We start from the raw sequence: 15,886 nt of genomic DNA on the forward strand, positions 1-15,886 counted from the left end.
CATTGCCCATAACAATAATTTTCAGTGCCAGTGAGATTGTTTGGCCATTATTAACACAACATTAAAAGGGCACTTGCATTAAAATGAATGTGATACAACTTTAGCTGACGAGTTTAATTCATACCAATCACATGAAAACAACTTTGAGTCATACTGGCATTCAGTGATGAAGCAGGGCCATGATGTTTTCTTAAAGCCAGAGACAGAAAAGCTTATCCTTGCGTTTAGCAGCATCTGACCTGATTTGTAACTGAAGACAAACCATTAGCCTCACTGTTACTTTCACTGCAAATTATGGGCCAATCTAAATTTGTGCATAGAGAACATACTGGCAACTTAGTAGGCCACATAGCTTCAATTCTTGTTACCTTTATGCCATCAGCTCCAGGACTCCCATCTCGTCCAGCAGGCCCAGGATCACCCTAAAATGAAAAGGATAATGCAGTTGTGACACCATTGCTTTCTTTTTCCCTTTCAAAACTTTCATTTTGCAACATTCTCCTTTCTGAAGTTGCTGATGCATTCCCAGGACACGGTATCATTCTCTAAGATACCAGAAGACAGCCAACAAGTACTTCACTAAACAAAATAATTTATAGGGAGACAGTATTGCTTTCTGTATGTCTCCTTCATTATAGAGGAAGACTTTTTGGAAGCTTTTCCCTAAACATTGTTACAGTATATACAAAGAGCAGTTGACCAGATGTTATATTCCTTAGAAGGTTATGCACCCAATATTACATGAGCCTAAACCCTTTTTTTAAACAATGAAAAACGAGTAAAATTAAAAACATCCAAAATAACCACCGTGACAAAGGGTCATCATCCCAAAACATTAACTTTGTTTCTCCTTCAGCAGATGCTGCCTGACCTGCTGAGTATTTCCAGCATCTTTTATTTTTATTTCAATCTCTGTGAGCTTTGGCATAAAGTTGTTCAGGTACTTAGGTGGATGGAGTATCCTTTCAGATTTGTCCTTGTGTCTCTTCCCCCAATCTGTCCACCTTCTGTCATGAACTCGTGTGATCTGGTGTGTGGCTCGTGTTGAGTCACTACCATGTTCTGCCATATCTGATCTCAGTGACGGTTCTTTGGCACATATGTGGTGGTAGTGTAGCTGACTTCTTTTCACTGTTTCCAGGATCCTGCCATCATGTACCTTTATCAGTATCATCCACTGGAGTGCACCACATCCTACTATAGATGTGGCATCTTTCAATCTTAATGTGTGAAATCCGCACCATAGCTTCCTTGATTCTTTGGGTTCACCTCTTTCACCCCTTCAGAGAACATCTCTCAACCTCACAGTCTGTGATCTTGTCCATCAACAGCATGTGACTAGTTAGTTTTGACAGTACATGAGTGGTTAGTTTTAACAGCAATGCCTAGAGATTAATGGCTTGCTTTAGTACATATTATGCGTTGCTCCCAAAATATCACTGGTTGCTCTTGCACCAACATCTTGAATAAATACATTACTACTTTAGGTAATGAAATATTATAGTTACTTCCACAGGATGGACCTCTTTTGTGACCAGATACTATGAATCCGACACTTACTCTGCCTTGCATAGCTCAGCTCAACCATAGACTTCAATATCCACTTCATTATGCACTGTTTGTAGAAAATGTTTTCTAGTCCATGGCACGCATACTTTTTCCCATATGTGGAGTATTTCTTTGCCAGCTCCTCATGTTGCCATCCATAATACTTGCAACATCTAAGCAACCTTGGCTGTACTCCCTGTCTTCCTTTTGTACCTCAACACATGTACTTCCTTCTGTCAGCCATCTTTGGACAACCTTAATGTTTTTAATCACTTTTCTAGAATTAACTCAGTCTCACAATAGCTGTTTCTTCAGGCTGGACTTCTGCATTTTACAAGCAGATCTGTGCTAAGCAAATCCTACAAAGCTGCAAAGTTTGAAATCATCTTCTATCAGTTTTAACTCTATTAAGTAAGTATCAGAAGATTCTCCTTGCTAATGACTATAAGGATAAAATTGGTGAAGATCCACTGTTTCATTCCCAGGTGAGCTGAAATGTGCTAGTAGTATATCAAAAACATTTTCTAGAGTCCCATTTGAGGGCTTTATGGTACAGTTCAATTCTCTGCCTTTGGCTAACGAGGTAACGAGATATAACAGCATCTTTGCTTCCATTTGTTCTGGTTTATCTTGCATAACCAGCTTAAAATGGAGTGTAATCTCTCCCCCTCTTCTCCCCACCCACACCCTTGTCTCCATTCTTTAGAATGGAAATCCTGTGGCTTGAGCACTTTTATTTGTTACAATTTGTTCCATGGTATGGCATCTTGCTTGAATCAAACAGCCCTCAGCATACGTCTATGAATCTTGATTTTCAGGCAGACTGCTCAAATTTCATTGGTTTAATTAAGCAGCACTGCTGGCACCATATGTCAGTATCACTTGCTAAATTACTGGAGGATAGCCAATAAGTTAAACCAACAAAGTGATTTATTAAACAAAAGCACTTATAGGGAGAGAGAGAAAGCATTTCTTGCTTTCTTCCAGAGACAAGCAGGCAGCTTCTGGTTTAGTTGTAACTCGTTTGAGGATGGACCAATCATGTGAGAGGTGTACTAATATGATGCTCACGTAGGTAACGGTAGCATGGAGATTAGAAACATGACAATAAATGAAAGTCGAATCAGTAAATCCATGGATTTGTGGAGTAGCACCACAGAGTAACAGCAAGTTCACTAATGTTAACATCCACCTCTCTGGTCTGCCCTGATCTTCCTTCTTGTTGCGCCCTGGGTATCTAAAAAAAATAAAGCCGACTCTCACAGCCTTTCAAGTCACTGGAAATTGATAATGAATGTCACCTCACCATATAACACACACTCTGGAAACTAATATTGTTACCGACACACTGATTACTGTGCTCCTGTTCTGTACACACCTCAAGCACATAGACATTCTCCTTGGTATTCAGTACTTTAGTTAAGTTAGAGCTCTCAGTACCAGCATTTTCTGCCACTGCATGATTTATTCAAACCAGCTGGCATTTGCCTGTTTTTTATGTCTGTAAATAATATGGAAATTAAGGCGATTTCCATCCTAACTGCCACTTACAACAGGAACTCCAAGGACCATAGCAGAGTAGATGAAACAGTCCACAAGTTTGCCCATTGAAAGGAGAGGGGCTAATTGTGCCCCCAATTCCATCCCTTCAGTCCTCTACCTTGCCCTGTGACGCCACATGGAGCCCTTTCTTTGGTTGGTTAAAACATCCTTCTGGGCAGATTTGCCCCTTTAAAGCAGGCAGCTGCTCCTAGGGTTCTGCAGGTCACCATACATCACCAATGGGCAGGCACGGTAGTGTAGCAGTTAGCATAATGTTATTACAGTGCCAGCGACCCGGGTTCAATTCCGGCCACTGTCTATAAGGAGTTTGTATGTGTCTGCATGGGTTTCCTCTGGGTGCTCTGGTTTCCTCCCACATTCCAAAAACGTACAGGTTAGGAAGTTGTGGGCATGCTATGTTGGCACTGGAAGTGTGGCGACACTTGCGGGCTGCCCCCAGAACACTATGCAAAAAAAGTTGCATTTCACTGTGTGTTTCAATCTACATGTGACTAATACAGGTATCTTATTTTATACTTCCATTGTATTGAATAGCAGGCTGTGTGTTATGAAGTAGTGCACTCAGAGCATATCAGAGCCTTGGCCCAGGAAGGGCAGAAATCCATCTTCACTTACACCAGAGAAAAACCCAGCCCCAAATTTGTGACAGCCTTTCCCAACCATAACTCATCAGTGTTCAGTGCTTACAGTGAGCACTGCAATGAGCATGAGTAATTAAACCAATGAAATTTGAGCATCCCCCTGAAAATCAAATTGCATTGACATATGCTGAGAGCTTACAGGGATCAGACGTTTCTTTCCCTCAGATTCAAATGTTGCCCAATGTGTAAGCTCCTTAGGGGCTTTGGTGGTACAGCTCCACACAACTGGAGTACCTAAAAACAATCATTTACATTAATCTCCTGCCATAGGCTCACAGTCAAAATGTATCCCTCAGCCACTCAGATAGGTGCAGCAATAATCAATGCATGGCAGGGGATGCGTTACAAAATTACAGATTGGCGAAAGGATGACATAGTTCTTATCAGCAGGAAAAATAATAAAATGATACAAATTATCTATATGGTAAAAACATTGCAGAACTCCGAGATGTAGTGGAACCTGGGTGTTGAAATACATGAGTCATGAAAAGCTTGTAAGAGGGACGAAGGAGTGATTAGGAAAGCTAACAAAATGTTATTATTCACTGCAAGGGGAATTGAACACAAAAGTAGGAAGCTTATGCCACTGTTTCACATTCAAGTTTATTGACATGGGCATACACAGCCAGGGTGTACATGCCTTGAAAATGAGCTTTTGGCGGCAGCAGCACAGTACCTTAGAAACACGCCAAACAAGTTACCTAAACTTAAATTCACATAACTTATACACAACTTACGCAATAGAATAAACAAGAATAAATATAACAACACTTGTGCAAGTTGAGGGTAATATTAGTCCAAGATAGAATTAGGGTCTTTCAGGTCGGTTCAAGAACCTAATGGCAGTGAAGATGAAGTTGTTGTTGAACCTTGAGGTGTGCGTCCTCAGGGTCCTATACCTCCTGCCTGATGGCTCAATGAGAAGAGGACATGGTCTGGATAGTGGGGGTCCTGTTATACAGGGCATGGGTGATACCACACATGTAGTATCGGGTACAGTATTGGTCTCCTTATTTAAGGAAGAGTGTTAATGCATTGATACCAATTCAGAGTAAGCTTACTGGATAAATAACTGGAATGGTTGGGTTGTCTTATGAGAAAAGATTGGACAGGCGAGGCTTATATCCATGTTTAGAAAAGTGAGAGGGGATTTGATTGAAAAATACAAGATCGTGAGGGGTCTTGACAGGGTGGATGTGGAGAGGATGTTTTGGTGGTGTGCCTACAATGAGTGCAGAGGTATACCCAGCTGGCTTATAATCCTTGGTCAGATAGCCCAGTTGCATTCAGGCCTATAGTTGTGTGTGTGGAATGGGGAGGAAATCAGGGCATCTTCAAGGATAGGGGAAGAAAACTTAGGAATATTATATATCATGTTCACCAGATAACGATATATTTATTTCAGTATTGTAGTTACCATGGTAATAAATACTTACAGGTTCGCCTTTAGGTCCTGGAGCACCATAAGGCCCTCGAGGTCCCTCTGGACCCTGGAAAGAGGCAAATCACTGTTGAAGTATTTGATGCACAGAAACCTCTCGCTACCAGAGGATTTAATTTGTCACTTCAATATCAGTTCAATCCTCAGTCTGCGCCGAGTTGGTTCTTTTCCATCAGACATCTGTGGAAGCCATCCTCCACTTTGCTTCAATTTGGGGAACAAGCAAATTCACCAAGACTGTCACTCTTGCTATTCACTAATTGCTCTGGAAACTGGATGTTGGGGAACAATAAGGCTGTGCTCAACTATACCAATAACTCCAACATCTGGAAGGCAGGTAATGTGCACATTAAACTGTTAGTAAATGAATGAATTTTTCTTAAATCACCCCTATTTTTATTTGAAACGTCAGTTAGATTATTGCCTCATTGTCACTTGTATTCACCATTCACCTGAAAGAAAGATTCTGATAAACAATGAATTATACAGAAAATAACACAATTTGTATGCAAGCAATATAAAAAAAGAAATAATTACTTTGGCGCCATTGATGCCCGGTTCTCCGATTGCACCTCTTGCACCTTCAGGGCCCTAAAATACAGAAGATTTATTGATGACATTCTTTTCATCGCATACAGTTAATCACATCTGAGCAATGGTGATTTACAAATAGTTTCTTTTCTTAAAACATTTTGATGCACAGTATCAAATATGAATATTGCCTCTATTTATTTTGCTGCATTTTAATTGCCACTGATTTAATTGTGATTTAATTGCCGTATTAATTTCTTCCTTTGAAGGATCACCTGGGCATTTACATGCATCAGTGAATGGAGGAAAAGTAAAAAGAAATCCCTATACGAGTTTGAATTCCATGCTTGTAGGTCATCCAATTTATTAGTCTGACAACTGTTAGTCAAATTGCTCCAGAATGTTAGCTTGCCTTATTCCCCAACATTAGGATTTGAGTAAATAATCTACCGTATCTGATATTCAAATGCAGCATTGTCAGAAGAGGTTTGATGGACTTTAAACTGAAATCTACTTAAATATCCCACTGATTGGCCAAACTAGAATCTGCCCATTGTTACAATTGTAAAGTAAGACACCAAGGCTTTGTGGGTTTATACATCCTGTATGAACCAGATGAAATTCCCAATGAGACAAAGCAGAGCCATTCATTCTGCCCATTCAACGGCTGCAAACCATCATTGTCTGGTATACTGATCCAGTTAATGCTTTTACCAGAGACACAAGAGACTACAGATGCTGGAATATGAAGCAAATCACAACTGCTGGAGGAACTCAGCGGATTAGGCAGGCATCTGTAGAGGGAAGTGGATAGTCAACATTTCGGGTTGAGACCCTCCATCTGCACCTAGAAGGGTCTCGACGTGAAACGTCGAATGTTTACAGGTGTAACATGACCTACGGAATTCCTCCAGCAGTTTGTTTTGTGCTCTAGTGCTTTCACTGAGCCGTTTACAGCACATCAATATTTCACCTTTGAAAACAACACAAGTTACAGCCTTTTAGGGCTTTAATCAATCAGACCATTTAGAAAGTTTTTGATGCAGAAGGCAGCCAGTGTGTCTGTGACCATTGAAAAAGAGCTTCCCAACCTAATCCCACTTTCCAGCAATAGGTCTGTAGTCAAGGGACGTAAATCAGCACTTTGTATTGCTCATTGGTTCTACTCTCTAATCTACTTGAAAAGAACTATCATGCACCTTTAACCTAACGACCATAAAACTACTGGAAACTTACAGTAGGCCCAGGTGAGCCTGGAGGCCCTGGCAAGCCATTAAATCCTGTAGCTCCCTGAAAAAAAAAACACACTTAAATATTGATAAGCTTTAGACTTTACATTTCCTGCTTATAAAACTGTTTCAAAAGTAGCTGGAAGCCTCTTATTGTGGAATGGCTTGTAACTTCAATTTTATGTGTTCTTTATGTTGTGAAGTGCCACATAAAGGTCACTGTATAAGAAATAAAGCTGCAAGGGAGAAACTTGTTAAAGACTGTATGAAGGCTGTATTAAAATTTGAAAGCTACAACATTAATACCGGTTCAGTCCAGTAATCGTTATCCTGATGGTAACCAACAGCAGGGTGCCTTCCACTGGTTACAAATTACACCCAGTCAAAGCTTAAATGTTCCTAAATCATCCCTGGACAGACTAGGATTTTACAATAAAATAATAGTAATGAGCAAAATAAAAGTTCAAAAAAAATTTTTTAATTAGTTCTCTAATTAGCAATTAGCAGCTCTAAATAATTCAACACCAACACATACCTTTGATCTTGTGTCTGCTAACAGGCCTGACTTGGAGTCCCAGAATTGGATCCAAAGTAAGTTTTTATTAGTGCCACGTGGCTCTATATTTGCACAAGCATGCAGCACACTGTCCACCACATTGGCAAGCACAAACAAGAGGCTTCACTTACATGTATATCAAAGGGTAGAAAAGGGAATTTTTGTCAAACTGAGAAATTAGAAAAGGAGAGCACTAAGTTATTAAAAAGCTGCAAAACAAAAGGAATGATTGATTAGTTTTAATTCCAGAAGTTATTACTTGATAAAAATTGAGTGGTGATATTCCTTCTCTAAAGCTTTCAATTGCTCTGCAGTTCACCCAAATGCCCTTGATGTTTAATGAGATTCGATACCAAACCTTTATTTATTAATATTGTTAAAGTACCACTTATCGTTATTATTTATTCAGGTGGACTGAAAATCTGAAAGGCAATTTGAAAAAACTAACTTGGGTGTCACTGCCATGTGAATGTAATCTTCCAGGATGATGCCACCAAAGAGGAACAGAAACAGTGTAAAAGAAAATGCAATGGCAGGCTTAGGGTAGAACTTTTGGGGCTTTGGATGGAAATTATAGTAAAGCACTGAGGAAGTGTATTAAGTGTGTTGAGACATCACAACTGGATCAATGAGAACCTTGCTATTGCAATGGAGAGGACAAGCATTGAAGGAGAATGAGATGCTAACATTGCGTTGCAGAGGATCAGGAAATTGGCTTGGAAAAATATCACAAAATCAGATGATTAAATGAGACATTGGTATCTGTTTCAAAAATATTAATATGTGCATTCCAGAGATGATGCAGAAAGCAAGAAAATCTTTCTTTGCAAGTGTAACTGATAAAGTGACTGAAAATTATAATATACATCCTCTTGGAAAATACTATTAATATGGTACTCACTTTGCTCCCTTTATTTCCTGATGCACCAGGAAAGCCTCTAGGTCCACGAGAACCCTGTAAGAATTATATTCCAGAGTAAAATAATTAATCATAGGATAAAAAAAAACAAAGGGCCTGGAACTCTTGGGTTACTGCTTCAGTGCTGGCATTGTAATGGGGGACCCCAACCCAAATTCTGGAAACAAAATAGTTTTAATATTTTTGACAATCTGCATCTGAAATTGAGGTGCACGGCATGATGTGGTGTTGGAGAATTGGAGTTGATCCCTGCAGACAATTGGGACAGACAGACGCTTATGATAGCCTGAAAGTTAATGAGGGAACAGACCTTGGGATATGTTGGGCAGAAAAAAAAACCTTCTTATGAAGAACTTACAGAACTGTCCCTGAGCTCTCAGGTAGAAATCATATAGGTGCAATCCTCTTTCCAACTTTGATCGATTCTACTGCTTAGCAATGACAAAGATGCTTCACCTGAACTAATCTTTATTACTGATCATTTAAACAAAATTGTTGAGGAAAAGCCTGCAAATACTGTAATAAACACAATCACAATTTACACAGGGTTATTATATTGAGTCTTGCATTGGACTTTAGAACTTTTATTTTCAAAAGGTTTAAGATGGAGAGAAAATTAGATAGTCAAGCTTAACATTTGAAAGATGGAAGGTAAACACCTGCTATTTACACTATGGTTTGAAATCACTTTCAATATGAATGAGGGTAGCAATGATTGTTGAGGGGATGGTTATAAAAAATATTTAACATACCTGTATGAAGTGCCTAATAGAGACATCAGGCCAGTTATAGTAAACTAGTTAACTCTCATGTTCCTTCAGCAAATTGAGGAGCATAGTATGAATATTTTAAACATTTGTGTCATAACATCACAGATGGTATTTATGAGGATAAATGGAAATTGAAATATACTTAGGAAATCTGTATATATTCAGAAAATCTTTGCTTTAATTGGATGATACCACATACGTACCTCAGATCCAGGGAGCCCGCCAATACCCTGTGGCCCAGGAGAACCTCGATCGCCCTATATTTTAAAAGCAATAACGTGAAAGAACACATTTTACAGATTATATACAACTTTGCAATAATAGCACCGTTACTGAGAAAGTGTTTATTGCTGAGCAGGGAATTCCCTCAGTCTGAGTATTGAAAAATCAATCAGAAATCTGAGTTGCCAAGACTCCTTTGGATGGTGCTACTTAGATCAGGAAACTTCCAGTTTTCTTCATTTCTCTGTGCTCAGTGCTTCTCAAAACAAGCTCTCAACAATAATGATGTACACTTTGTTGTACATTTGCACAGAACAGAGCAATATCAAAAGGTGATTGCAAGAAACTGCCCATCTATATTAGTGAAAGCAGATTCAGACTCTTTTACAATGTCAGCTCCTAGACTGGACAATATCTAACATCCACATTTTCCAAGGTATCCACTTGGATGAAACAAATGAAATAATATCATAGTGGGATTCAGGCCAATTAGCGCAAACTGATGAAAGTTGACGTCATTCTTCTTAAGTCACTGGACCAGCAATGTGCCCTTGTTCAAAATGGGGTGCAAGGGCATACCTGACAACTGCTGGCCAGTTGATGTAATCCTGGATTAAAGTGGTGCTGAAGCTTTTAGAAGTAATAGACCCTTGGAGGTATTTGAATTAATAAAGGACAGACACATGGATTTGTTAGAAGTATAACGTATTTAACTAATCTGATTGAACTTTTTGATGAGGTAACAAAGAAAGTTAATGAAGGGATTCACTAAAGTTATGTATACTGATTTTCAGAAGATGCTTGAGAAAGCCCCACATTAAAGGCGGTTAGCCTGTGGATACAGGCATCAGTCACAGTGTGGATAAGAAATCATGTCGGTCATGTTAATTTTCCTAAGTATAGTTGACAGTGTTCCTCCCTAGTGGACAGTACAACCTTTTTGATTATATAGCAGTTTGCTTGGATACGGTGTGCATGCTAAAATGTCAGTTTGCAAATGGCATAAAAATTGAAGATATGGTGATGAGGATAGTAAATGACAACAAGAAAACATGGATGGACTGACAGAATGGGCAGGCAAGTTGCAGCAACATTTAATACAGATAAATGTGAAGTGATACAAGTTGGCATAAAGAACAAGGAGCGACAAATGGCTCAGATACCATAGGTTGTGTAGAAACAAAGGGACTATGGTTTACATGCGTGAAAATCTTCAAAGTGTCAGGGTATGTTGAGAGATTGGTTAGTAAATGTAAACAGAGGCCCAGAGTGTGGTTCAGCCATGATCTTATCAAATGGTGGAGAAGGCTTGAAGGGCTGAGTGGCCTTTCCCTGCTCTTAATTTGTATGTACAAGTAGGGAGGTTATGTGGAGCATCTATAAAACACAGATTAGACCCCAAGTGGAGTACTGCACCCAATTCTGTTCACCAGACTTTTGGAAGGACATGAAAGTATGAGAGGATTCAGCGAAGGTTTGCTAGAATGGTTCCAAGGAGGTTGGATTTCAGCTACAATGTTAGATTGGAGAATCTGGGCTTGTTCTCTTTCAAAATCAGAATGCTGATAGAAGATTTGATGGAGGTGTTCGTGATGGGTCCAGTTATGGTAAATAGAGGGAACCTATTCCGGAAGGAGTGAGGAAGAAAACAGGAAACTAGACTAGTTAGCCTAACATCAGTAGTGGGAAAAGTGCTGGAGTCTATCATAAAGGTTGAGATAATGGGACATTTAGAAACCATCAAAAGGATTATCCAAAGTTAACGAGGATTTCTGGAAGGGAAATAGTGTTTGACATTGGAACTCTTGAGGATGTAACTGGTAAAATAGATAAGGGAAGAGGGTTCAAGAGGCTTCAAGATGACAGACATATTGAGTGAATGGGTAAAAACTTGGCAGATGCAGTACAATGTGCATGTACTTGCATTTTCAGAAAGCCTTTGATAAATTCCTACATAAAAGGTTAGTATGAAAATAAAACTGCATGTTATTGGGGGTAATACAGTGACATGGATTGGAAATTGGTTGAGAGACTGGAAACAGAAAGTAGTAATAAATGGGTCATCTGGGTTGCAGATGGTAACAGGTGGAGTAGTGGAGAGATTAGTGATTTGGCCTCAATTCTTCATGATTTGAATGGCCAACAACACTAAACTGGGTGGGATTCTGGATTGTGAAGAGGGTTCAAGAGGCTTCAAGATGACAGACATATTGCGTGAATGGGTAAAAACTTGGCAGATGCAGTACAACTTGGATAAATACGATATTATCCACTGTGCTAGGAAAAATCGTATGGAGGTGTGTTATTCAAGCAGCTTTAGATAGGGATGTGTTGGTGTGCCCTAGGTACAGAGAGCAAACATGCAGGTGAAACAAGCAGTTAAGAAGTTAAGTGGTATGTTGGCCTTCACAGCAAGAGGATTTGAGGAAAGGAAGAGGGATGTCTTACTACAGGTGTACAGGGCTTTAGTGATACCATACCTAGAGTATTATATGCAGTTTTGGTCTCCATTTCTAGGAAAGGATATACTTGGCAGAGAGTGATTACAGCAAAGGTCCACCAGGCTGATTCTTGGGTGGCAGTACTGACAAATGAGGAAAGATTAGATCGAATAAATGTCTAGTAACTGGAGTATAGAAGATAGGGGATCTCACTAAAACTAATTAAATTATGACAGAGCTCGGCAGGCTGGTTTTTGAGGAGGATGTTTCCTCTGGCTGGGCTATCACGAAGGAAGGGTCAGAGTCTTCGGTAACAGGGCAAAACATTGAAGACATTGAAGCATTGTGGAATTTACTACCACAAAGGGATGTAGAGGTCAAGTTGCCAAGTATATTAAAAAGATCAAAAAAGCTCTAGATGCTTAAAGAAGTAATGGGCCTGGGGAGAGAGCGAGAATATGGTATGGGAGATAGACAGTCAGCCATGATCATCATAAATGATGCAGCAGGCTTGAAGGCCCTGTGGGCTACTCCTGCTCCTATTTTTCATAGTTTCTAAGTTTCCATGATCCTATTATGGATGATTTGAAGACTAGAGGAGAAACAAAACATTGGTCAAAAGCAGGAATGCATGGAAAAGCTTTCTTAAGCTAGGAGTGGTTATGGTCAGAACTCAGTGCCAGTAAAGGTGGCGCAAAAATAGAGTCAATCAGACCTTTCAAAAGGGAACAGGGTGAGCATTTTGAGGAAACATAATTTGCAGGTCTATGGGGCGGGGGGTGGGGGGTGGGGTGGGGTGGTGGGAAGGCAGGGAATAAGAGCTGGCAGAGACTTAATGTGAAGAATGGCCTCTTTCTATAGCATAGCAATTCTTAGAGAACTTGAGAAATAGACCAAAGGGAAATTTGGCTCTGTTCACCTACCTTCAGACCCTCCTTGCCCACAGCTCCAGCAACACCTTTTTGGCCTTTATGTCCCTAGAAGAGAACAGGTGATTAGTTTTAAGTATCAGTACTAAACTGGCTCATGTAGGGAACTGAAATTCAGCATCATGGAATAGTGAAACACAAAATCTTCTCAACTTAGCTCAGTCATGGCCCCTTGAAGGTATAAACCAAACAGCCCTTCACAAGAGAGAATTGGAATCCTGCCTTGTCACTCTGATGTGCTGCAAGATTATGGGCAGAGATGGGAAGACTCTGGAATGACACAGTGACACAGCTAGTAGAGCTGCTTCCTCAAAGCTCATGATCTAGGTTTGATCCAAACCTCTGGTGTCTGTGTGGAATTTGCACACACTCTCTGTGACCATATGGATTTCCTCTGGGTGCTTCAGTTTCTTCACACATCCCAAAAATGTGTGGGTTGGTAGGTTAATCGACAACTGTAAATCATTCTTAGTGTGTAGGTGAGGGGCAGGATCTGGGGGGAATTGATGAGAATGTGAGGAGAAGAAAATTGGATAGAGTGAATAGGAGCTTGGTGGTCAGTGCAGACCTGGTGGGCCAATGTGTCTGTTTCTGTGCTGTATGGTTCTGTGACTCTGTGGAACCAATGACTACTCAAACACAGTGATGCAATAGTGCAGCAACAGACCTGACGGTAGACAAACCACAGAGGAGTATTTATCTCTCCAAACCCTCACACAACAGTGAAAACGGTGCTGCCACTGGCATAATACAAAGAAATCTGTCAACACAACAGAAAAGTAAGCCTCTTTCTAGGCAGTACCATCATCTGTGAATCAGCAGGTTGGGTATTCAACATTCAATCTAGGACTTAAGCATGTAACTTAGGCTACCACTATCAAAGATTCCACAGCATAATTCAAAGAGCAATGGGGTCTCTGTCCTATCCAATATGTCTCTCCAAATGACATCACCAAATAAATAGAACCTTTCCTCAAATCTGAAGTGGCTGTGATATGATAGATTGTTAATGGACAGTAAATAAAATCAATTTGTTTGATGTAGTTCTTAACCATGGTTTCTTACAGGACAGGATTCAGTTCTCAGTAAAATTTGGAGTAGCACAATATAAATGACTGTTGTTTACCTTAAATCCTGGTAACCCAGGTGGTCCAGGAGGACCTGGAGGACATGATACTGTACACTGAGAAACAGAACAAAGATTCTCTTAGTTAAATTGCACAAAAATATAAGAGCAAAGCATTTAAATACAAAAAATATATAATTGTTCTTGTAAGTTACTTTTATCCTATATTTGGGAATTCTTTGTTCAATTCTATGTTGATGGGCAACCTCCAATCTCATCTCCTTCCAGCTGATCAATAGGGTAGTTCAACTGGCCAACAACAGAATCTCCACTGATCCCACTGACAAATGACTGAATGTGTGAATCAATGAACTAGAGAAACCAACTGATGAATAGCTTCATTGATAACATTCTGACCTAATCTCATTAGTACAAGTCCAAGTCATCTCATCTTCACTGGAGTAATCAAACAAAAATCATTTGGGATTCTCTGTACCTTTAGAAAAAAGGCAATTTTTGCACACCAGACATAGTTATATCCCCTTGGAGAGGTCAGTAAAAGCAAATCACAGTACGCTGAACTGTAAACTCACCAACACCATCAGTAAACCAGGCTTCCTATATTGTGAGTATTCAGAAAAATCAGGTGGTAGATTTTTTGATCTCTGCTTAATTTAATATTCCCTACTACCCCCCCCCCCCCCACAGCCCTTAACATCCCAAATAAATTTCAATTTCTTTTTCAGACATCTTAATTGGCTCAACAAGATGCTTAAAAGGGTGCTGGACATTCTCCTCAATATCCTCATAACCTTTTGTGCTTTAAAATGTTCCCCAGCTGAATTTAAATGTTAAAACCACATTTCTTGGCATATTCAAATTTACTTTTGGCAGTTCATTAAAAGTTCTCCCAGCATGATCATGTCCAAACTAATTAAAAACCTCACCAGATATGGAAAACAAATAAAAGTGCAGATGCCGGCAACTGAAATAGAAGCAAAAATTGCTGGAAGAACTCATTGTATTAAGTATCTATGGAAAGAGATAACAGTTACTGTTTTGGGTCAGGGACCCTTTATCAGAACTGGGATATTATAAAATGCCTGACAGTCAGTATTCATGCCCCTTATCACCTAATCTGTCTTAACTAATCTCCATATAATATTTTGTTTTATACTTCATTCCTTCCCCCTGCTCAGTTTTTAAAACTGTAACACCTCCACTCTTCCCCCAGCTCTGAGAAAGGGTCCCTCATTCAAAACCTTGACTAGTTTCTCTTTCCTCAGATGCTGCTTGACTGGCTGAGTTCTTCCAGCATTTGAGTTTGTCTCACCAATTATGTTTTTCAACCTCTCCCTTTTCCATCTGCTGGGCTATCCTGTTGGTTATAATTCATTTTAACTTTTTTGTTAATCAACAGGGTATAAGTTGCATTTGGAAACACATACAAGTAGAGTTTATGGAGTGCACACAATCATTTTTGGACACATAGAATTAGGAGCAAGGAAGCCAAGGGGAAATAAATGGGAGGGGGAGGGCTAACACCAACCTGGAAAAAGACAGCTTCTGTACCAAAACCATTAGATTGAATAGATGGTGATGAGGTATTCAGACACACAGCTGTGTTCTTGGATGCCTATAACATCCAGATGAGGGGCAGATTGAATGCCATTCTGTATAGATTTTAGCTTTTAAATATTTTGTGCACTTACCACAACTTCTCCGCTTCCATCTCCAGCTGTACCTGGTGGGCCCTTTGCAAAGGAGAAGAGCAGGATTTAGCATTTTGTACTGTACAAAGTACATGAAAACCAAAATATAATACACAATCTTACTTTAATAATTAAAGTATTTTCTGCAATTCTATTTTTGCCTCAGACTCGATCAAGAATACCGAATGCAAGAGGACATTATACATGATTATAGAAAATGGGGGTCAAGATGCTACTCAGTTATGGGAGAACAAATAGTTGGGATGGATGTTCAAGTAAAGTCTGAATCATTCAAGTTTAGGATCTTCCTTGTAAGTC

General features: G+C 39.7%; 1 protein-coding gene across 1 annotated transcript in view; it reads right to left on the reverse strand.

Annotated features, from left to right (window-relative positions):
• Window positions 1-15,886, reverse strand: part of LOC127574447 (collagen alpha-1(IX) chain-like) — a 74,629-nt gene that overhangs the window by 20,797 nt on the left and 37,946 nt on the right. Inside the window, exons 15-23 of the mRNA XM_052023463.1 lie at window positions 15,569-15,610; window positions 13,917-13,973; window positions 12,785-12,838; window positions 9,402-9,455; window positions 8,411-8,464; window positions 6,961-7,014; window positions 5,731-5,784; window positions 5,189-5,242; window positions 369-422 (exon numbers count right to left, since the gene is read on the reverse strand). Of these exons, the coding sequence (XP_051879423.1) occupies window positions 369-422; window positions 5,189-5,242; window positions 5,731-5,784; window positions 6,961-7,014; window positions 8,411-8,464; window positions 9,402-9,455; window positions 12,785-12,838; window positions 13,917-13,973; window positions 15,569-15,610 (477 nt within the window). The remainder of the gene's footprint in view (window positions 1-368; window positions 423-5,188; window positions 5,243-5,730; window positions 5,785-6,960; window positions 7,015-8,410; window positions 8,465-9,401; window positions 9,456-12,784; window positions 12,839-13,916; window positions 13,974-15,568; window positions 15,611-15,886) is intronic.

This window comes from Pristis pectinata, chromosome 9 (genome assembly GCF_009764475.1).
Source record: "Pristis pectinata isolate sPriPec2 chromosome 9, sPriPec2.1.pri, whole genome shotgun sequence".
In the NCBI taxonomy this organism is placed as follows: Eukaryota; Metazoa; Chordata; class Chondrichthyes; order Rhinopristiformes; family Pristidae; genus Pristis; species Pristis pectinata.